We start from the raw sequence: 23,292 nt of genomic DNA, 5'->3' as shown, positions 1-23,292 counted from the left end.
TTTTTTTGGGGGGGGGGGGTTGTTCTGTATCTTCATTAAATTAAAATCTATATTTCTATCTTTATCTACACCTGCAGAAAGACGAACTCTCAAGACAACATACAGCTGGATTTATTTCAGTTCCATAAACATCAGTGAGAAAACATTACAGTACATTTTTATCATAACGTATTAACTTTCACCACACTGGAATAATTTAGGGAGCAAAAAAGGGAACACAAGGGCAACTCTGTTGTTAAAAATGCCAGATGTTGTAGTCATAAATATCACCACTAGGGGTCAGCCTTGACATGGTGACATTCTGGGCACAACTGGGAAAAAGATGGGAACACCTGAGTTGTTAATGGAGTAATGTTGAATCATTAAAAGAAACATTAAAGAGTCCAGAACTTTTTTACCACACATTTAATCAGAGCCGGTCTCGTCCACGTCGTGCACGTTCTCTTCAGTAAAGTTTATAAGAGGAGGTGACTTCTTCTTACGCCTGTTAACGTAAAGATAAAATCCCCTAAAGTTAAAGAACAACTTGTGATTTTCATGAATTAATTTAAAAAATAAGGTGGTGGTGGTGGTGGTGGTGGTGGTGGTAGGGTGGGAGTTGTCACCTCATCTCGTTCCGTAGTGTGCTGAGCTGCCCGTGAAGCTGCTCGTTAGCCTCTATCTGCTCATCCAGTTCTCTCTGTAGCCTCTTTTTAGCATGTTCCAGACGCTCGATCTCCTCCTCCGCCTCGTCCATCTGCCTCTTCGCCGTCTTCAGCCTCTGAGTCAGCTGCAGAGTTCACGCAAGTGAGATCATCATGAGTCAAGTCTGCTGCTCCATGATGAATTTCCTCCAAGAATACACACATCTACCTGATCTCTCTGGGTTTGCAGGTTGACATGCTCCTCATCCGTTTGCATCTTCATCTCCTTCACCTTGCGTTCCAGCTTGCGGTTGGTTTGTTGCAGGCTGTTGTTGTCCCTGAGAGCAGAAGCACCAAGAGATCACATCGCTGCTTCAGCTTCCTGTAACTCAACACCCTCCCACTGTTAAGAGAGATACTCCCGGTCTCTCGACCGCAGGGAAAGTGATATGAGTGACTCGACAGCTACCGTCAAGTGTCCAACATTATCCAGAATGACGTCTAAGTCTAAATTTACACTGTCTTTAATCTTTCATAAAAAGTTTCTGCTGAGGGTCGCCAGGTCAAGGTGCAGGTGTTTACCTTTCCTCCCCTTGCAGCCTCTCTTCAAGTTCCTGGATTCGGCTGTTAAGTTTAGAAATGAGAGAGTCCTGGTTGGTCCGCTGTGATCCTTCCAGATGAGTCACTCTGCTCTTCAGGTCTTTATTCTGACAAATGAAACACAAGAAATGAGGCAAACCCAACGGTACCCTGTGTTGTTAACGATGTGACGAACATTGCCTGCAAATGTGACACCTGATAATTGGGTTTGCTCCTACACCAGATTAGCACTCACCAGGAAATCTATTTAAAGGACAAATGAAGTGGCTTTTACACCTGTAGTCGACTGTTTAAGTGGCCTCGGTTATTATAGCACAATTAGGGCTGCACAATTAATCGAAATGAACGGCAATATGGGTGCAATATCTGTTTAATACTTAATGAGCGTCAATGTACCTTTTAAATGAAATATTATAACTATTTACGCATAATATTCAACAGACATAAGACTACAACTTTGTATGATACAGACCCCCCCCCCCCCCAAAAAATCACGCCATTATCATTTCAATTAGGGTTTTAAATGATTGTGAAAAAAATGACATAAAATCTAACATTTCTTCTAATATCATAAATGATATCTCAATATCTGTAAAACAATTACATTTGGATGGTTTCTAAAAATATTTATCCAAAATTACAATGCAATACTTTAACTGCAAAAAGGATAAAGATGGAACAAAGAATAGTACATAGTTCTGTTGTTTTACCAGTTATTTGTTGGTACTTTTATCCGCTCTGGTGTTCTTTTTTCACGCTACAGTCTGGCGCCATCCCTCCTCTCTCTGCAGGAGCATCCATTTTTATCCCCTTCCAGTATTAGTACCTATATAAAGCCTGATCACGGTCTCACGTGAAGCGAACTTGGAACCAGACCAACTCTCCATAAAGAAAATGGTTGTTTGATAGGCTGGACTGTTTTATGAGGGACTTTTCACACCTGACATTTTGGTTCAGGTCAAAGTGCAAAGTCGTGTGTGAAAGGGTTCTTATCTGTATTCTACGGATGTGATCGCTCTCTGGTTCTGGGTGATGAGCGGGTCAGGTAAGGCCAGTACCTGTCTCTCCAGGCTCGTCTTGTCACACTCCAGGTCCTGTCTGACAGCTCTCTCCTGCATCAGCTCGCTCCTCATCTGATCCATCTGTCCAACACAAAAACACAAGAAAACACACAACTTAGCATTCAGTCATAACACATAATCTATTTTGGTTATGCACCAGGCTTTGTCTCCTCTGTGTTGAGGCTGGAGTGGATGACAGTACTGGAGTACAGTATATTGAAAGACTTTCTTATATTCAGATGCTCCCCTGGATGTGGCAAAATCCTCGCCTAACCAAAAAAAGGAATGTTCTGTCATTGTGTTCTAGTTATGCTAAATCATTTTCGATACACTGCTGCTATCCTGCTCTAACACAAGGACACACTGCAGCACATCATGACCCTAACTGTGTTTTCTGACCTGCTCAGCCAAAATATATAATATCAAAAGAACAATGTTGAGGTTAACCCCAAACACTGCTTGAATGACATATACATATCTATCTATATCTATCTATTTATCTAGATAGATAAATAGATAGATATAGATAGATAGGTCTATATCTATAAAGATACAGATATAGACATATATACGTACGTATAAATATATATGAATATTTCCTGGAGCTTAGCGCTGCCTCCCTTATTGAGTGAAAACCTCATTAAAAGGGCAGGACCTGTTGACAAGCTTTTTCAGATTAAATGCTACATTCCTTGCTTAATACTGTCTGGTCCGAGCAGCCATGTCGGATCTAACAGTCTCTCCTCTCTAATAACACCCAGAGGCCCAGTGAAGGGAATGTGAAAGGCTGCTCACAATAGTTAGCTCTTTCTTGTCTTTGCGCTGCACCCGAAACACTGTTTTGTGTCAATTAGTCTGCTTTGCTCTCAGGAACGTTGGCCTACTTTAGCAACACGCTGAGGGAGTGAGGATCCCGTGATGACATCAGATATTAAGAAACATATGTGAAGTCTGTGGGGTTCAGACATATTTCAGGGCTGGTTCAGAGAGAACATTATGAAACAAAAACAAATCTTGTTTCACAAGGAGGCTGAAGGGAAATATGAGTAGTCAGACCCACATCTGTTTATGGTAAAAACAGGCTGTTCACACTTGAGACGGCCGTATTTCAATCAGTGACAGGTTGAAGATGAAATCTCGGTTTAGTGAAGGAGGAAACCTGCCTGCTCTTTGGTTTTATCTAATCGCTCCATCATGCGGTCGGCACTGCTGCGCTCATCGCTGAGATCGTCCTCTAGCTGACTGATACGACCCTGAGGCGAGAAAAAAAGATGAAAAAACATACAATCATCAACGGTTAAGATTATACAAGATTAAGGGAGAATATACATAATTTTTCCTGTGGATTAAATGCATTCAATTGTGATCAGTGTGATGATTTAAATCAATCTAAGACATAGGATTCTCTCTAGTTTGAGAAATACAGCACACAAAAAAAAAAATCAAGGTTTACTTTTGACCTCACATTTATCTCACAAGCTGGTTATTTCTGACGAATAAAGATCAGAGCTCTGGGAAAAAAAGCTCTAAAATTAGGATTAAGCTGTGACAATAAGATAAGATGGACAAGATAAGTCTTGACAATAAGATTATTTTACTTTTCTTCTCTTCTGGGTGTGTTTGATTGCATGTGTGTGTGTGTGTGTGTGTGTGTGTGTGTGTGTGTGTGTGTGTGTGTTTTTGTCCCAGGAAAGGCTGAATGAAGATTACTGAGACCACTCGGACAGGTCGGATAACTTTTACAGTAAACACAAGCTTCCTGGGTCGATACACAGAGTCAACAGTGAGCACACTGGTGTCACTGTGTAATGTTTTGTCATCAGCAAGATAAATAGAGAGATGTTGTGTTTTCAGCACCCTCATAGTTCCACAGGTGCGGGTGAGAGCAAATACTGGCACCTGAACAGGTTAAAGCTCCCAAGTACAAACTTAAACACAACCTTTCATAAGATGATCGTCGTAAGTTTGAGCGAGTTCACTATCACCACATCGCTACCCAAGGGCGCGTCGGAACTCGTCTTTTTCATATTTAACGTCAACTGCTCAGTTAGCTTGAGAAATATTTCACAAAATTTAATCGTCTTTTTTTTTTTTTTAAACAAGGCAATGGTGACATTACAGGAACCTTTATGCGCTCTTTAGGAACCTTGCGTCAGCTTCTTAGAACATTTGTAGAACTTTGATTAACATTACAGGAACTTTCTGCAGGAGACTGAAAACAAACATCCAATAAATGTTCCCTTAAAATATTCTTAAACATCCCACGAACATCCAGAATTTTCCCTGGTAGTCATCCAAATAACCTCTCCCAACATTTCAAGAAAAATTGTGTTGAGACCTTTCGGGAGGATGTTGACAACATCGCTGACGCCAGCTGAGATGTTCTTCCACTTTCTGGAAATGTGGAATATCTTGCTGGGGATTTAAGTTAAACCTTTTATTCATCCTGCTATATGACAACTTTTTGGAGCGTTTGTTTATCCTCAATGACCTTTTTGCTTTGTTACGTTTACCTCCATGAGTTTGACTTGCTTGTCCCGCTCCTCCATCGTGATGAAGTTCCTGTCCTCCAGCTCCTCCACCTTCTGCTCCAGCTGCCGGGCCCTCTGCTGGGCCTCCTGCTGCTCCCTGCGACACTGCCGCAGATCCTCCTCCAGAGGAAGCAGCTGAACCGAACAAACACACAGACTTAGATAAGGTGACACGCAACATCTACGGTCTGGCAGCGGTCAGTCAAACAAATACAGAGTTAAACAAGCATGCTAACACATTTTATCTTTGTGTTCCAGCTTACACCAAAGTGTGTCTGAGCCACTAATAATATAATAAATGCAACCCCCCACCCCCACACCCTCTGCTGACTGATGCATTTTATTGGTGACACAGATATTTGAGGCCACATACTAATGAGCCAGTAAGACCATGAGGGCCACACCTCATCCTGCAGCTTTTTGGCTGCTTGTCGGGATTTCTCCAGCTCTGCTCCCTTTTCCTGCAGCTGTCTCCGTAACTCAGCCAACTCCCTCTGACTCCTTTCTTTGGCCTCATCGACTTGGCTCTGAAGTACATCTGTAGATGCCTCGCAGTCCTCCATGATGCAGTTCATCTGACCACCAAGAGAAAGTATTCCCAATGATACAGAAGTCCTTTGATCATATAAAGAAAGTCTCAGTCCACCTCCCACCTTCCTCTGAAGCTGCTCCACTGTCCTGTCCTGCAGACGTCTCTCATCCTCTAGTTCAGTTTTTGTCTTCCACAGCTCCTCCACTTGCCTCCTCTCCTCTTTGAGCTTCTCTTTCAGGTCTCTGTGTTCATGATTGAGTTTGGTCAACTTACTCTGCCAGAAGAAAACAGACAGTTGCGAGCCATCTTCATCAGTAACTACTAAAAAGCACTCACAGTGTGTAACTCTTCCAAGGGAGGGAGAGAAGGAGGGAGATGGCGATGAAACCAGGTAATATTTGGATTTTACGTGATAATATCACCTCCTCTATCAGTTTTTGTTACAAGACAAACAAGTGTGATCTAATTGAGGCTTTTGTTCTGAGGTATCCTGATCTTACCTGCACATCCTCCAAGCGAGAGAGCAGCAACTGGTTGGACTGGCACATTTCCTCCTCGTTCTTTCTAACATCCTGCAGCGTCTCCTCAACCTGCTGCCTTTCCCTCTAAATAAGTAGACAATTGACATGAGGAAGAAAATCACCGATTATGCCACATCTGTCTGTATCAAATATTTTGATAATGTTTCCTTCTCGCCACCTCCAGCAGCTTTGCTCTCTGCTCCAGCAGTCTCTCGGTGGCTTTAGATTCCTGGATCCCCAGACTCAGCTGATCCACTTTGCTGTTCAGCTCCTGCACTCGTCCTCTCAGATGATCTCTCTCCTGACTCAGCTCCTTTAGCTGCACCTTAGCAGCCCCTGTCTCCTCCTCTGCCTCGACCTTCCCTCGGCCCAGCAGGGTGTTGCTCTACAGGACGAGACACAAGAAGTAACGATGAAGCAAAGTAAACATTCGGACTGGAAGCGTGTAATGGTGCTGTTACCTCTTTAGCCATCTCTAAATCCTTCAGCAGGTTCTCCAGCTCCTGTTCGTATTCGTCCTTTAGTGCAGTCATGTATTTATCGTGGGTCTCCACCTCCTCTTTGAGCGCCCCCTTCAGGGCAGTGAGCTCCCTCTCCTTGTGATGCAGCACCTCCTCTTGCTCCTCCTTCACCTGCAGCATCTCCTGGAAGTCCAAATGCAACTGCGCCATTTCCTAAAACAGACATAAAAAAATACCGCTCTACCAGTGCACCACTTTTGATTTCTGACGTAAACCTCATTCACGTTTACCTTCAGAAGGACTTCTTTCTCCGTTTGAATCGCGTCTGCCTTCTTGGCGTGGTCTAGTTCGTCATGCATGTCCGAAAGCTGCTGCTGAAGGTCTTTCATCTCTGTCTTGAATCGTTCTCTCTCTGCTCTCATCTGACTCAGCCTGGCACACGCAAAACAAACACAGGCAAATTTCAGTGGCATACTTCATCACCTCACATGTACCAGACACCTGCAATATCTCAATATAGTTAAGAGGGAGCTTCTTTAAATACGGCTGAAATATACACTGAACGAACGAAACAGATTTTGGTGGTTAAAGGTCACTTTCACCTCACATCAATTCAATATCTCAGGAGCGCCTGAATAAATACTCAAATAAATACAAACCATACTTTGCCTTGGGGGTGTCTCCTGAAAACCTGGTACATACGACCACTTGGACTTAAAGTTAAACGGAAAATATTAAGGTAATCAAAGGTAAAGGTCCATCTTATGTGTACGCAATATCTCAAGAGTGCCTTGAGGGAATTTCCTCTATTTGGCACAAATGTCCACTGGGTCTTTGAGATGAAAAAGTGTTTGTGGTCAAAGGTGAAGGTCACCGTCTCCTATCGCGTATGTGATATCTGCTCCCCGTTCTCATTCACACGATATCTCAGTGCCTTGAGGAAATATCTTTAAATCTGGCACAAATGTCCACTGGGTCTCAAGGATGAAAGGTCAAGGTCACTTTCACCTCACATGTAGATACAAGACACTCATTTCTGTAGCAGTGCCCTTCAAGCTGCTATCATTGGTATACTGGGTGATGTCGCAGCCTTACTCCTGTTTAGTAAACTGAAGTTCTGCCTCAGTTTTACTGAGTCTCTCCCTGAGTTTACTGAGTTCCGCCTGAGTTCTGGCCAACTCCTCCTGCAGCGTCTTCTTCTCTGTCCTGGCCTTCTCGCAGGCCTTTGCCAGGGTCTTTTCATTCTGCGAAACACAACAACATCAGGAATCATCATCAGTCAAAAGAAGAAGATGTGAGTGCTGCAGGTGGATCAGCAGGATAAAACTGCACCTTCATCTCCGTTCCTAGTTTTTGCTTTAACGCAGACAATTCTCTCTCCAGTGTTGCCTCTTTCTCCTGCAGCTGCTTCACCTCAGCTGTATGATCCTGTTAGAAGAGACATGGCCAACAGCACGGTATCATGAGGTGTTACATTATGCAGAAAAGAGATCAACCCTGGAAACCCATCTCACTTTATCTTCCTCCTCCACATTCTCTGCAGTTTTCCACTTCAGTTTGTTCATCCTCTCAAGCAGCAGGTTGACTTTCCTCTTAGTGATGGTGTCATCATCAGTCGTCCTGTGAGGCAAATATTTCAGAAACTCGCTGGCAGTCATTTTTTTTTTTTTTACTTCTTCTATGCAGAAATCTCAACGTGCCTCGGGGCGCACAGAAGTTTTTAATAAACAAAGGATCTGTCTCAGCACATATTTGATGGATCTAAAAAACATTCCATGGGAATTTTATCAGTGGGAAGGAGATCGGGCTCTGCATTCCTCAGTGCTTGTGTGAGCACACACAGCTGGACCAGCATCCCCTTATCTGACTCCACCGCATGATCACGCCCACGGCCTAATCAGCTGAAGGCTGTAAGGTAACAATAACACTCAGCATTATGGAATATTATTTGTTTTTCAATTGTTGGAACACCAGCTGAAAATGCAAATCGAGTTTCTGTCAACGAGCGCAATGTTCATCTGTTTCTCACTACTTTCCAACATTCCACAAAGCCCATGAAGAATTCTGAGTCGCACTTCCAAAGTTTGAGTTGTAAGAAAAAGACTATTTTTTTACCATTCAAAGTATGTTTGAGTTTCCTTGTGTGGATTAATACACTGTTGGTCCTTGGGGGGGGGGGGGGGGGTCCAGGTTTGAGTCAGAACAAATTTCATGTTAACCACAGTCACATTACAATTTTTCGGTGGTGTTTATCTGTCTGTTGGCAAGATTACGCAAAAACTGTTTGGCTGAGTTTCACCAAACTTGTTGGAGGGGTCCATGATGGGACATTAAATATCAGGACAGATTAGTCATAGCACCACCTGGAGGCAACAGGAAATATTCTGGATTCTTTTTACACTTCCATGTATTCTGTTAGAAACAACTTCAGAACCTGGTGATGGGTTACTGAGACAACTGTGAGCCTGCGAGCAGCCGAACTCTCCAATGTAAGCGGGAGCGAGAGAGGCCTGTTCATCGCTGTTTGCAGCTTTAATTAGGAGCAGGAAAACACCAGGGGTGCCAAAGTTCCAGTTGGCAGAGGTGCACCCTCTCTGATGGATTTCTAGTTCAGGAAATGTTTTTCCACACAAATTTGCTTTCACACACAGGAGGATTTTTTTTAGCCCTCAAGTTAGTCCAACAGACAGGAAGCAAAGCCGGATGCCTACTTGTAACTGCCTGCTCCTGACGTCTATTGTGTCCCGCTTGTATCTGGCAACCACCCACACTTACAACGGCTTTCATGTTACAAGTGGAAACATTAAAGAGGTAACCTACCCGTCCTTGAGGTAGGTGAACAGGATTCGTTTTGCAGTGTCTTCAGTAGGGTCTACGGACATTTCCTGCTGTCCTTTCAGAAGATCAGGAGTTACCTGGTTAGGAAATATACCAAATAAATACGACCTTTACAGTGACAAGCGTGTCTAGAGCAACTCTTGTTACCTGTGTTTCTCTCTCATCTGACTCATCACTACATGATACAGATGATTCCTTTGCTCTGTGGAGGAGTTTTTCACTCTTTGGAGACATCATATCATGAGAACTGGACTTGTTCTCACTCTTGTTTACAAGAGTGGTTTCACCACCTAGCAGTCGGGCCCTGGCTGACCCAGGAGGATACACCCCTCCTGGGCTCTTGCTGCTGAAGCCTTTCAGAGACGAGGCTCTGCTGGATGAGGAAGATGATGAGTCTGAAGTCCGCCCGCTGTCCACACTACGTGACCTCCGGGTCTGCTCAGGGTCCAGCCTGTTCCTTGGGCCACCTCTTCCTCTACACTGGCTGTTGTTGAACTGGGTAATCAGCTTCCCCACTGACATGAAGGAGTCTGAGTCCACTGAATTTGGGGACCTTGTGGGAGACTGTCTGTCTGAGGGAGCCACCTCACCCTGGTCCCCTGCTGGGGCCTCTGCAGGCAGAGGGATCCTGGGTTTGATCAGGTTATCATTTTTCTGTCCATTTAGAGTCACTGAGGCTGTCTGTGAAGGAAGAACGAGGTTGAGGTTATTACGATCGGGGTCATAAGGTCTCAGGATCTCTGGGTGTTTCTGGTAATGAAACACGGAGGAGGCTGCTGTCCTCTGCATCTCAGATGGAGAGCTTCTCTGCACCAGTCTTTCATCCACAGACCTCCTCACCATGCCTGGGTTGTAGCCAGCCTGGTGAGTGATGACAGAAATATCTCTATGGCTCTCTTGGCCAGAACTGTTCAGAACCACAAAAGGTTGACCTTTAATCCCCTGAACCTGCACCCTGACACCAAACTCCTGGCTGCCTCTGGGGCCGTGCTGCTGCATGTAACTCCTCTGCATCCTGATGTCTGGAGAGCCGTGCGACTCCATCGTGACCTGGTGAGAACAGACATGACTATTACATTCATAACAGTGAGGGAAGCTGCTTCAGCGTGGGAAGGCGCACTGAAAACCGATGCATCAGGTTGGTCAAGTTGAGGTGGGTGTTTACACAACATTGTAGCAGGGTCGGGGCCATGGAGGGACACACCGCGAGAGGAGCTCCTCTTCAGCAAGCATGAAGACAGAATAAATGGACAGACACAAGAGCGATGCAGACAGCCCCCTCTGTGTCCTAATGACAGCATCCTATTGTACAGCCAAAGCATGACGACTACAACTGGGGTGTCGTCACCCACTTCATGGCTCAACACTTGAGGAAAATGTTTGTCAACAGATACGTTACTGTGACGCTCAAACACAAAAGGTACTGTGCTGCAGAGAGAGAAGTAGCTTCTTGAAAGCATCATCCTGAGCACTTTAATCAACAGACTGCAGCTCATTTCTTATGGTAACTATGTTTAATACAAATATAACTTCTACTTCCTGGTAATAGACACAAGGTAAGTATTCATAATACACAAATACATGTGAGGCTTTATTCAGGATTTAGATTTAGAAAAAGTTTTGGTCACTAGGTAAAAAAACAAACAAAAAAAACCCTCTTTCAACATCAGATGACCTCTAACAATGATCAGAAATCCTCTCAAAGATGCTGCATGAACAGCAAAGTCCATGTCAACATCATACTAACTTTACACCATGAAGTAAATGAGTCAAAAGCAGGAGTAAAAGGGGTTTTCACCAGCAGGCAAACTTCAACTTGTTAGTTTCTAGAAAGCATGAATGATTTTAACCTATCTAAAAGCCCTTCCATATCTTTTTAAATGCGGTTGCGTTTTATGTTGGCAAACTTCACTTTATCTTCAACATGTAAAATAAGATATCATCCATTAATCAAAAGTATTACCTTGAATTCCAGCAGGTTTGCGCCAAATAATCCGGTTTTTAATTATAAACCCTTACAATTTTCAACCTCAGGAAAAGAAAAAGTGTAAAAGCAGGTACATTAAATGAGTCAAACTTCCTATCACAGAAAAGAGCAGCATTACAGATCAGATGATGGAAATCCCACCTCAGCAACCCACAACTCACTTAAACCGCGTAGAAAAGTTTTTGTTGCCTCGTTGTTTGCTGTTTAGACCAAAGATGTGATAAAACGAGCCCGATAAAACAATGAAACCCACCCGCTGGCTGTGTGAGCCCAGTCTGAGAGGAGAGTCCTCCTCTTCCTCCGGACCACACCGCTGTGTCCTGCCTCCGCTTCAAGATGCGTTCACTGACACCTCGGTGTCCGATTTTCTAACTACTCACCGTAGGCAGTATCATAGACATATCCAGTATATGTCTGTGGGTAGTGTGGTAGATGATGGAAGTAAATGTAATGGGAAATGCCTACTGCGAAGATTTGGACAGCAGTTGCACACCTTAAGCTGGTTGTAGTGGGACATTTGGATCAGGAAGAAGAAATGAAGCTGACGAAAGGCTCCAATTGAGGGTTGCAGATTTAAAAAGTACATTTATTAGTTCTGGAAAATTTGGTTAAGCCATAACAGATAAACAGATAAACTCTCTCTCTCTCTCTCTCTCTCTCTCTCTCTCTCTCTCTCACACACACACACACACACACACGCACACACACCTATAGGGAGAAAGAGAGCGCGAGTGCACTTGATTTTTAGTTTGTAATTGTACTTAAGGTAATATGGGCGACTTTGTTTTTGTTGAGTAAAAACAAATCTTTCTGGTTAAATATATATATATATATATGTGTGTATATATAATTTTATTCCAATGAACAACTGGAACATCTCAACACTTCTGCTTTGAATCAATTTAACCTGTAGGCAAAATAAATCAAATCCAAGTCCTTACTAGAATTATTTTTAATTGTTAGATAGCTGGTTGATCCCAAAAAATTGATTTTAATTATATTATGTAGAGTCCGTTCAATCAGTGAAATAAAAGTAAGCATTTCAGTTTTTGGGGAATTATTTTTGTCCTTCCAGTTGACCGACCTTACTTTATGTCTTCAACACAAACCTCAAAATGCAACACAATTTAAAAAAAAAAATCTGATTCTTCTTTTGAGGCCTTTTTGGAGTCGTACATGCAACAAAATCCCTGTATACGGATGTTTTTATCTTACCAAAACTATTTTAAGGGTCAGTTACTCCGTATTTGCTGTCAAAATGTTTCATTATTGCAACTTTCATGGTTTTAAATAATTGAATTATACGTTTATAAAAAAATAGATCACAAAGACTCCAAGTATTTGTAAAAAAAAACAAAACAAAAAAACATTTATTGCTATATCATTATTTTGACACATGCCTGTTGGCTACTTCAATCTGTACACATATTGTACATATTATGATAGCAGTATTTTTGATTATCATGTAGTATTTGTTTAGCAGAGTGATACGCAAACAAGACATCAAATATACTGTAATACTGTATTGCTCAGAGCATGAAAGGTGGCTACGTCTAGTAAAACTGCACGCACACACACAAAAAAAGTTTTTCTCATGTAAAAACAGACATGATTTAAGTCACAACATTTGTATAAAAGATAAGTTACATAACTTAGAAAAAGAATGACATGTTCTAGTAAAAACTTAAACATGCAAAGATCCATTACTGAGCTTCGGCTACATCTGAGAAGCAATAACTTCGCTGAGAAGAAGAAGAAGTTGAAGGAATAACACTGTCCACCAGTGCCTCGGTAACTGTTATTTATCATAAACAGTGCTACAACACAAATGTGTAACAAATATACAAATAACAGAACTTATATATATAACTTATATATATATATATATATATATATATATATATATATATATATATATATATATATATATATATATATATATATATATATATATATGCCCACATGTTAAACAACATTCTTGGAGATCCGTCCATTCACAGAATGGTCAAACCCCTACACACACTCTCACACACACAAACACACACGCACGCAAGCACACCCACGCACACACACACACACACACACACACACACCCATACACGCCACAAATCAAATGAACACATGAATGTGGGAATGTCGATCCTCTGAACTCCATGGAAGTGTATGTGGTAAATAGTGATCCACTGTAAAAGTCTGTCAGAAATATATCTGGCTCTGCCAAACTGCCTCTACTGGCCACTTCAACAGAAAGATACTCAATAAATATACAAAATATGTACAAAACATCTGCAGCGTACAATGCATTTGTCTGTTACAAGTAGGCACAAAGTTAGGAGTCTGTTTGGGAAGAGAGGAGATGATTGTTCAACTGCATCGCTCTCGTCAATGCTGGACGCCCTCAACAGCTGGATCCTCCTCCGAAACACAACATCTGGACACAGAACGGTCAAAAGTAACGGTGAAATATGACTTGATTATGTATTTTGGAGAGAGCTCATTTCAAATAAGGTGAAACATCATAAATATCTTGGTTTTCTCAGCTCACCCTTCAATGATTTGAAACCATTTTAATGTTGTACCAGCAGATAATGAACAGTATTTGTGTGGCCACCACCCAAAAATAATAACGTATCAAAACCAGAGTCGTTCCTAATCATGGACACATCTCAGGCCATGAAAAAAAATTTCAGAGAATATAGCAAATGGAAAAATAATGATGTCATTAAGTAAATAAACTTGCATCTGAAGGGTAAAAATCCTGAAAATTCATGAATATTTGGTATTGGTGATCAAGACTGACACTGGTCAAAAATGAACAAATAGAAAGTAGAAAATAATATTAATATGTGATGCTTTCATGGGAGTCATCCTGAAAATGATATCAACTAAGTGCACCAGCGTGAGAATATCACATTATGGGTCTAAAAGGAAGTTGTTCAGTACTTGTTGAAGTTGTGGTCAGACGCTCAGAGGTGACCCATGGGGTTGGCAGGGTCCGTCATACTGGGATGAAACGCTAGATGCATGGACTGAGGGTCGGTCATGACAGCAGAGGCCTTCTCCTCCTCTCTCCGCCGCAGACACGCTGCCTTCGGGTTCAGGTTCCTCTCTGCAGGGTAGGACAGACACAACATAAACATAGAAACAGGGTTTAAACATTTCTGAGTTTGGCGACTCCTGAAAGACCCTGGTGAACTAAAGGTTCAAGTCCCGGCTCCATCACAGGATCTTTCTGTGTGGAGTCTGCATGTTCTCCCTGTTCCTGTGTGGGTTCTCTCTGGTACTCCAGCTTCCTTCCACAGTCTAAAGACATCAAGAGGGGACGAGGCTGATTGATACTCTAAATTGACTGTAGGTGTGACAGTGAGAGTGAATGGTTGTCTGTCTGTATGTGTTGGCCCTTAACAGGATAAGCGGTAGAAAATGGATGGATGAAGGAATGAGTGTGAATGGTTGTCTGTCTCTATGTGTTGGCCCTGCGATGGATCTGTCCTGGGTGAACCCCGCCTCTCGCCTGAAAGCCACTGGGATAGACTCCAGCCCCCCCGCAACCCTTAACAGGATCAGCAGAAGAAAATGGACGGATGGATGGATGGATGGATGATATAAAAGAAGGAGATGTAGAGTCTTGAGGGATGTGCAGACAAATTTTAATCTTAAAAATTGCGACTGAATCAGAACTTAGATTTTGGAAATAGAAATGCAAAATACTTTCTAATTGCAATTTCATTATTTCTTTAAGTTTGAATATGACTTGCTCAACTCTGCTGACCTGGTACAAATATGACGTTGAATCCACAGGGACAGGGCTTTACTCTGTCTCTGAATATTCTGCATCTCTCTGAACTGTGTCTGTCCTGCTTCTATGGCCCATCATGTTTTTGAGCCAGTTGAATGACACCCTCACCTCTGACTTGCTGCTCCAGGCTTAGGATGACGGCCACGGCCTGGTGCAGCACCAGCAGCTTGGTCTGCGGCTTCTCACTCTTCAGGTGCAGCTGACACATGTGACCCAGCTCCTTGAAGGCCTCGTTAATGTCCCGGACACGCAAACGTTCCCGGGCATTGTTGGCCATCCTCCTCTCACGCTCGCGCTCGGCCTTCTGCTCCGGACTCAGATCCTCATCCTCGTGGATACTGTAACATCAGAGTGAGATCAGAGAGCACTGATGAGGATGACTGAAGATTTTCAAGGTTGTCCATTTAAAATCTACAGGGATCAAAGCTGGGCTGAGTTATAATGTGGATTTTAATGCCCTCTGCTGGACACATGATGACATCACTATTGTGTCAACTGAATTCATCTGATGTTCTTTGATTTTTTTCTGAGAAACGTCTCTAAGAAACGTCTCTGAGAAACGAGAAATGTCTCTGTATCAGCCGGTATTCTTAATAACGGTATTGAATAAAAAGAATCAAGCTGATCCTCTCACACAAATATTGTTCCACATTCATCCTTCACTGGAAATTCAAACACTGGAAATTCAAATTGTTGCTTTTCATCTACGTACATCCACAACAAAATGACTCCCTTGGATTATGAATAACAATGGAAATGAAATTGTGACTAAGACATCAGAGCTGATGTCATAAAGTCATCTGGCCTAAAGTGACATCTAGAGGTACCAGCAGACACGTTCATCACTTTGAGAGATGCAGGATGGTCTTTATGCTCTGTAGGTCGACTGATTTTATACATTTAACTCCATAAACCTCACAAAGCATCTGTATGATGCATCTTTTAAAAAAATGCCACAAATATAAGATGTTTCTGCAAAAAAAAACTCTTGCACAAGACAGTTAAAAGTAAATATATACATATACATTTTAGTAGACTATTGAAGAATTCGCTTCCACTGTTTGTGTGTGTGTCCTGTATAACGTACGTCCAAGCAGCTGCTCTTATTCTTCTTTTTTCCTCATTTAATTGAACTTAATGCAACATGAAGAAGAAAAATGAGTCGGAGCTAAATAGGCTCGCCAGGACACAGCTGTCCTTCACAGCAGGGGTTTTGACAGTATTTTAAATGAGTAAAACTGAATAGCAAGACGGCTCCTCTTGTTCTGAATGAAACCTAGGAGCAGTCAAATCAAATACACAAGTTAATGATAAACGTTACTTCATGTCTCCCGTGACACAATATTCTCATTATCAAGTAATTTCTGTCTTACAAACAGGCAAATGTTAATTCATTTTCTCCTCTGATGGAGGTATGGAAGCATTACCTGTTCCTGGAGCTGTTCTCTCCCTGTGTTTTGTGTTCGCTCTCGTCGTCGGATCTCTGGCTGTCAGAGCTGTGGCTGTGATTGGTGTGCATCATCTCCTCCCTCTCCCTGCTCTCCATTTTCAGCTCCAGATTACCTGTGACTCCCAAACTTCCTGCAGAGATGTAAATATCACCGATGTTGCAAAAAAACTGGATGAGGAAATGAATTACGGGCATCATCGGTGTAGAGTCAGTGATCAGTGATGGACTCACCTCCCTGCAGCGGCTGCAGCGTGGCCCTCTGTCTGGCCGGGTACGGGTGGCCATTCTGTGTGCGGCTCTGGAAGGCTGAGTGGTTGTTGTTCATGGTGACAGCTTCAACCTTTTATAAAGAGGATGAAAAAAAGGGGCGATATTCATGTGTTCCACAGTTCAGCTTCCAGCACGAGAGAATTCTTCAAAAGCTGAAACTAAATTATGCTGTAGCTCCATAAATCCCTCTTAGACAGAGAGCCCAGCTCAGTCACATACAGTTTACAACACTTAGATCCCACCAAAGTCACAAGCATCTGCCTCCGACGTCACCCTGGGCAGATCTCTTGCTCTAAAGAATTAATTTAATCTCAGACAATCTTAATCCTTCCCTTAAAACTACGATATACTCCCTAAACACACCCCTAATTCTCTAGAGGAATGATTCTCTTTAACAGACACACATCATTTAGAAAAATAAAAGTGAAAGAATTTAATACCCCCCCTCCCCCAGTAGGATTACGCTAAAAAACCCCATTCCCCTGCATATACTTCTACTCCAGCTGGCCCAAAATCCCCTGGTCTGCTGAAAGGGAAACATGCTGGAAAGGGAGCGCGAGATGCCGGCGTCCCCCATCACCCCTCAGTGGAATTAGAGTCCTCACATACTGAACACTTTCCACACAGGGGCGACGCGTCACAGCTCTCCCATTGTGCTCAGTTTCCTATTTCAAGGACAACAACCTTTATATGAGGAAAACATGCAGACATAGCGTGGCGGAAAATTCCTGAAACTGAACACCAGCACACATTCACACTGTACACACAGACACACACGCACACACACATACACAACATGGTATTTCCATGCACATTACCATGCCCTGTCTGAAATACTTCAATGTAATGGATATTAACCATGGCTGGAGTGTGACAGGTGAGTGGGACAGTGCTGGCAGGGTTTGGGTGGCCGTGGTTCTGGTTCAGGAGGCTGTGGATGTCAGCGGGCAGACCAGCCGTGGGGCCGACAGCGTGATTCCGCAAGACATGAATCACATCGTCCAATCGATCCAGCCGGTCTTCCACCTGAGACTTATCGAACAAACAGAAAGCAGCTGGTTGGGCATAGTTTGTCAATTTCTGGGTAAATTACAGAATTTTTTTTGAAGGAAAAACATTTAAAGTTACATCAAAATAGTGATGCCACTCTAAATATAAAGTAAAGTAGTAAAGAAGTTGATGTTGTTTTGCCTGTATGTAGTTTGTTTATTAGCTGATGGAGGCATTACGCGTGCAGAATTGCAGTCCAAGAAAAATTTCCTTATAGGGACGATAAATCACATCATAACATATTGTATCCTATCACATCATATTATATTGTATCATAATGTATCGTATTTTAACAGCTGATTAGCTTTGCTTAGCATAAAGATGGGAAAAGCTGGCCTGGCTCTATTTTTCTGGCCTTGCTGGACCTTCAGGCGAGACTCAAGGAAGTCACTGCCTCTGCTAGGAAACACAAGAAACTCTTGGATTTTTTTTGGCATATCTAGAAATTATGTTATAACTAGATGCTTAATAGTGACTTTTACAGGTGGCAGCTAGCTGACTTGCTGGCAGGCTGATTTCTAATCTTTATGCTAAGCTAAGTACTTTGACCTACATAGGAGAGTATAAGGTATATTTAAGATATTTTAAATGTATCTGTACATTCATTCATCATCCCATCCTTTATCTCAGTAGCAAATTCCAATAACTTTAGGGAGGTGATATTAAATTAAGTCATTACCATTGATATGAGTGAAGACTCATAATGTGGGGAGACTTGTGGCTGCACTGAACCCCGGGGCCACATGTTAGTCCCTAGGAGGGAGAAAACAGCATGAAGAAATTGAAATACACGGATACAACACTGCTTCCCTCAGAACTCCAACTTGTTATTGAACTGTTGTTCCAGTTTACCTGTGGGTTCAGCAGCAGCGTTTGGCAGCGGGGACGGAGACCTCACCGGCGTGGACGCACTGGAGGGGAAGCTGCTGCTAGTGTGATCGGGGGAATAAATCTGGCAGGAGAGAGAGACAGAGAGAGAAGAAGGGGGAGGAGAGGGATGAGGGCATGGATCATTTTAAAAGCACAACTTGTCATTTCTGTGTATAGGGTCTTACTGCTGCTGCTGCTGCTGCTGCAGCCTTTAGAGCAGACTCATAACTCGAAATATCATCAATTCTGGTCATTTTACCAGTCACCACCTAATAAAACTGGGAGAGCTGCCCTTTGTTAATATGCACTAGCCTGTTACTGAAAGGGACTATTTCCTGTTTGCATTATATCTCTGGAGCTTGGTTTTATGCTCTGGTTTGACCGAACATAACAAAGCACAGACGAGCTGCTCTAATGGGATTGAGGTGGTGCATACTTACAGAGGCCAGAGCTTTGCCCAGTGTATCACCTGTCTGTGACCCTCCTGACACAGTTCCCTGGTTCCCTGAGACTGAAACACAAACAAACAAACGTCACACACTAAAGAGCAGAGGAGAGCTCAAATAACCAGTCTGGAATATCTCCGCTTGTCCTCACCTGTGGAGCTCTCTGACGTGTTCATGGACGACGTACGAGACACTGCATTGTTGCGGTGAAAAGTGGACATGGGTGGGAGACCCCTGTTCATATCTGCAGCCATCACTGAATGTGGAGAGTAGTCCTGAACATAAAGCAAACACAGTTAAATCCACAGGTCATAAAAACTGATAGGCTGTCAACATGTGATGTGGTGGAAGTAAATCTCACCAGGTGACTGTGCGGTAGCAGGCTGCTGTAGCTCCCCGGCTGTGTTTGGTGGGTTGTGGCCGCTCCCAGCGCACCTTCATAGCCCTGCTGGTTCAGCCCATTTACAGCGTTCCAGATGTCGGGCAAATTGCTTGTCCCCTCTAAAATGGATAACAATATGTTACAGGCGGCACTGGAGCAGCATCTCAAGCAGCCATGAAGCTCCACAGAGGCCCATGGAGAAGTCTTATTTAAGTTAGTGTTAACCACTCCCCCAGCATACAAACCTCAGCTTTACTTTCAAAGCTACGTCAACATTACAATCATTTCAGTTATTGGTAGGATAACTGGTTTGTATGAGCAGTTTATAAAGACCAGAAATTATCTTTACTTCTATATCTGTGGGTTTTTTTTAAAGACTGAAATACTAAGGACTATTGGAGGGATTTGCACCAAATGTGAGATGTTTCAAGTTAAGTTTACAGGTGATCCTGACTTTTCCATTGACACCACTGAGGCTCATATTTGTGGATTTGCGCGAAATGTTTCATCAGTAATTAACGACTAAAATTCAACATTCAGCAGGTCAAATGTCTAATTTTGTTGAATTTCTGACAACAAAAAAAAACCTGCAAAAATAAACCCCCCCGAGCTCAAATATTGGCAAACAGCAAATATATTTGCAGTGTTATTACCTTGGTTTAGCTTCACAAACACCAATTTTAATGGTTTTTACCAGTTCGTTTTCACTGTGACGTCTTATTTACAATCATAATCGTGGGATCAAGATATGAGAATTGTAATTTACATTTATAATGGGTGAACAAATTATCGCTATTGCTACTTTGACGTAGCAGGTAAACACAGGTGTCATCAATAATATTAATTATGCTCCCATTCCCTTCAGCGTGTCACAACCAGCTTGTATGGTGGCCAACATGATTGTTAATCTTTTCACCTGTGTTGAGGGCAAATTTCACTTCTTTCAGTTTCCAAGCGGGTGATTGGCGATCATTTGTGGAAGGGTGTGTGATTAAACTCGATCTTAATTAATCCCTGGCAACCCGGACAACAGGTTAGAATGAACACTGAGGCACAGAGGAATGTTTGAATGGTGATCACGATGATTTTGGAGGGTTTGAGCTTACCAAAAAAGGTGCTTGCAAACACATTGCTGGAGACCTTGGAGGAAGGTTGTGAAGATGAGTTCTGGTTGATGTCGTCATTACTGGGAGACTGCCCGTATACCTGGGAAGAGTTATTTGTTCAAGGTGTTGTTGGAGAAGTTTAACGCACAAAAACCTCTACACCAAACAGAAGTGTTTCTTTTTATCGCTCAAACTTATCTCCCCTGACACAAATGTGTGAATACAGCGAGTGCGAGCTGAAGCAACAGTATTATGAAAACAAAGCAGAGAGCTGATGCACACTTAGAGCTATTGCGATAATCCATAAGCTGCAGATCCATGCACCTCCTCATCCGGATTTAGGAACCATTCACTATGAGAAATCCCTGCCCTAATCATGATCAGGTTCTGCTGGCTTCAGAAGACTGGGATGCAATTCCCTCCCAAATGAAATTGAATTACAGGTCTTCTCATGCTTTGTCCTCAGAGAGAAACCATGTCTCACGCGATTGAGCCTCTTCTATGAGCCAAATGTTCTAGGAGAACTTACTAATTATAAAACAGAGTCAAAATAAAGATGCCCTCGACTGATGTTTTATTTTTCTTATAATGCCAGGAATACATATGCACACACAAAACACACAAACACATGCTCCCTCACTCAAACACACTAAGAGGTCTGGGCTGCACCTGCACCTCCCTTGATTGCTTTGATGTGCCCCAGGAAATGAAAATAAACCTCCCTGCGCAGCATCAATGGGGTGTCAGTTACCCGGACGACAAGTTCTGTAAAGCAGGCTATTAAAGACTCTCTTGAGTATGCTTGTGCAAGGACAGTCACCGTGCACACGAACGCGCGTGCGCGCGCGCACACACACACACACACACACACACACACACACACACAGAGCCGTGACCCTGGCTGGCATGAGTCCCATGGTGATTGTGGACTAGGCCAAACAGAGGAGCCCCTGCCGACACTGGGCCTGTCTGAGCCGCCATGGGCAGCATATGGCGGAGGATAAAGCCAATTGTCCTCCTTACCATCAGCATAGCAGGCGACCCGTTAATAATGGTCACACCCCCGCCCCAGCACGCCCTCTCTGGCCCCCACTGGAGAGGGGCCGTCACCATGGCATCCTCTTTTAGCATAGCTTTGATTTAGAAACCATCAATCATGGCATCACAAACGATAAGGGACTTTTTCTTCAGCAATTACAGACCCTTAACTAAGAAAGAATTGGAAGACCATAAAGCAAGCGATCGCACTACAGAACTCAAGCAAATGTTCTTTTTTTTTGTCATAGGAATCTGCATTTCAAAGTTATTCCAATCTTAAACAGGCCAACATGATTACTGTAAAGAACAAACAGCTCTTCTATTGTAACGCAGCATTATGACGCTAGATGAGTGGAAATATCAACTTGCTATTCCGGGGCTGTGCTGTGCTCCACTATGGCCAACTCCAGCCACATGCAACCAATTTTCTGCCTCTGTGATCCACGATGTCTGGATATGGTTAGTCTCAGAGAGATCAAAGCTGCCTTTGATAATGGCTGCAGCGGTGCAGGAACATAGCAGGGCTAAATCAAATAGAAATAGCAGCAATCTGCTTCATGTCAAGATGTTTTCTGCTGCCAGGCTTGACTACATGGTACTCAGCTCACAGGACGCATCAGTCTCAGCGGTGGATTTGAACACCAGTTTGTCAACATTGAACCACAAGCAAAGACATAGCGTTAACTGCTGTTACTTGTTATTATATTGTCATAATGTTAAATCCATATGTGCTAAGAATTATAGATAGGATGCAGATAAAAGGGACACTGTAGACAAACAGATACTTTTTCCACGTTAGTTCTTGTATAAAGTTGCTACAAATGCTTTTTAATGCTTTGTCACATTCAAACTAAAGCCATGACACCTTCTTCTACCACTCATTCACACAGCAAACATTACCCACCACCTCCCTGAACCGGTCAAAATAATGCTACTAACTTTTATGTGCAGCACAAGCATCACTTACAAGAGTAGATGTTGCATCTATCAGAGAACATCTTGTTCAAGCAGCACAAAAAAGCTCCTGATGATGAGTTGAAGTCAGCAAACAAACATCTGAGTATATTTAATAGCACAGCTGCAGCAAACACCAGACAGTCACATAAAATACATAAGAGATGTACTCACAGGTTTCATGTTGTAGCAATACATCAATGAGTTGTTGCCTGTGCCAGAGACAGGATGAGCACAGTACATAACTGGTTCAATATAAAGGCTCACAATTCAGTCCACACACACTGTTCTTCAGTCAGTCCGTGTCTCTACTCATGTGTATACAGACCACATGCACTCCTTCCCCTAATCTACCCCTGCTGGTCATGCAGCTACCCACAGACAATTTATGCAAATAAGGGCTGGACCATTCCAGGCAGCAGAGAGGGGTGGCCAAGAGTTGATGTTGTTACTATAGTTTACGTGTAGTCCTGATTATGCAAAGTATTTACTTTTCTTGTTAGTGGAAATACTGTTTAACATAAAGTGGCAATAAGGTTTTGAGCATTTTTGTGCTATGGTATAAATTTATCCCCTGAGCTTATTTAGTAGGGGTATCCCCCCCACACCCACTCATATAATTATACACCTTGACCACACCACAGCAAAGAAAGCCATCATCAGTGAGGGTTTCACAGGTCATCTATAATTGTGTAAAATCATACAGAATGCCCTCCTCCAGCTCCTAAGAGCAGGAGCAGTGACGACATGCAGATTATCTCTTGACAGGTACA

At 42.8% G+C, this 23,292-nt stretch overlaps 2 protein-coding genes across 7 annotated transcripts; both read right to left on the bottom strand.

Annotated features, from left to right (window-relative positions):
- Nucleotides 1–23: 23 nt before the first annotated feature.
- LOC147259046 (cingulin-like protein 1) lies at nt 24–11,493 on the bottom strand. 6 transcript variants are annotated; one of them, XM_086209235.1, is made up of 20 exons: nt 11,131–11,415; nt 9,315–10,217; nt 9,150–9,244; nt 7,844–7,949; nt 7,662–7,757; nt 7,425–7,573; nt 6,620–6,761; nt 6,330–6,542; nt 6,047–6,253; nt 5,848–5,952; nt 5,469–5,621; nt 5,220–5,390; nt 4,798–4,950; nt 3,448–3,537; nt 2,282–2,365; nt 1,206–1,330; nt 853–961; nt 606–769; nt 404–484; nt 24–311 (listed from the first exon to the last, which is right to left on the bottom strand). In XM_086209235.1, the coding sequence occupies exons 2-19, from the start codon at nt 10,209–10,211 to the stop codon at nt 406–408; spliced, it is 3,138 nt and encodes a 1,045-aa protein (XP_086065361.1). In that variant the 5' UTR covers nt 10,212–10,217; nt 11,131–11,415; the 3' UTR covers nt 24–311; nt 404–405. The 6 variants fall into 6 exon arrangements, with proteins under 6 accessions (XP_086065361.1, XP_086065358.1, XP_086065359.1 ...); XM_086209232.1 differs by having other exon boundaries at nt 24–484; nt 11,131–11,196; nt 11,316–11,381; XM_086209233.1 differs by having other exon boundaries at nt 24–484; nt 11,408–11,493.
- Nucleotides 11,494–13,116: 1,623 nt separating this feature from the next.
- LOC147259045 (transcription factor 12-like) lies at nt 13,117–22,855 on the bottom strand. Its single transcript, XM_086207829.1, has 13 exons — nt 22,694–22,855; nt 20,528–20,627; nt 19,401–19,540; nt 19,191–19,314; nt 19,034–19,104; nt 18,576–18,675; nt 18,403–18,476; nt 17,532–17,705; nt 16,635–16,743; nt 16,381–16,534; nt 15,062–15,291; nt 14,098–14,263; nt 13,117–13,585 (listed from the first exon to the last, which is right to left on the bottom strand). The coding sequence occupies exons 1-12, from the start codon at nt 22,760–22,762 to the stop codon at nt 14,121–14,123; spliced, it is 1,488 nt and encodes a 495-aa protein (XP_086063955.1). The 5' UTR covers nt 22,763–22,855; the 3' UTR covers nt 13,117–13,585; nt 14,098–14,120.
- Nucleotides 22,856–23,292: the final 437 nt, after the last annotated feature.

This window comes from Aulostomus chinensis, chromosome 7 (assembly GCF_037954235.1).
Source record: "Aulostomus chinensis isolate RoL2024-O1b breed Wild chromosome 7, RoL_Achi_v1.0, whole genome shotgun sequence".
Lineage (NCBI taxonomy): Eukaryota > Metazoa > Chordata > Actinopteri > Syngnathiformes > Aulostomidae > Aulostomus > Aulostomus chinensis.
The sequence above is the reverse complement of the archived record's forward strand: the minus strand, read 5'-3'. Positions and strand labels throughout refer to the sequence as shown.

Excerpts from the sequence above, each read along its gene's own strand:
- LOC147259045 (XM_086207829.1), bottom strand. The coding sequence starts at position 22,762 with ATGTACTGTGCTCATCCTGTCTCTGGCACAGGCAACAACTCATTGATG. Across the intron at positions 18,477-18,575 it reads CGCTGCTGCTGAACCCACAG|GGACTAACATGTGGCCCCGG; the intron begins GTAAACTGGAAC and ends TCTCCCTCCTAG. Across the intron at positions 14,264-15,061 it reads CCTGGAGCAGCAAGTCAGAG|AGAGGAACCTGAACCCGAAG; the intron begins GTGAGGGTGTCA and ends CCTACCCTGCAG.
- LOC147259046 (XM_086209233.1), bottom strand. The coding sequence starts at position 10,211 with ATGGAGTCGCACGGCTCTCCAGACATCAGGATGCAGAGGAGTTACATG. Across the intron at positions 5,391-5,468 it reads TGGAGCAGCTTCAGAGGAAG|ATGAACTGCATCATGGAGGA; the intron begins GTGGGAGGTGGA and ends CTTGGTGGTCAG. Across the intron at positions 4,951-5,219 it reads CCAAAAAGCTGCAGGATGAG|CTGCTTCCTCTGGAGGAGGA; the intron begins GTGTGGCCCTCA and ends TGTTCGGTTCAG.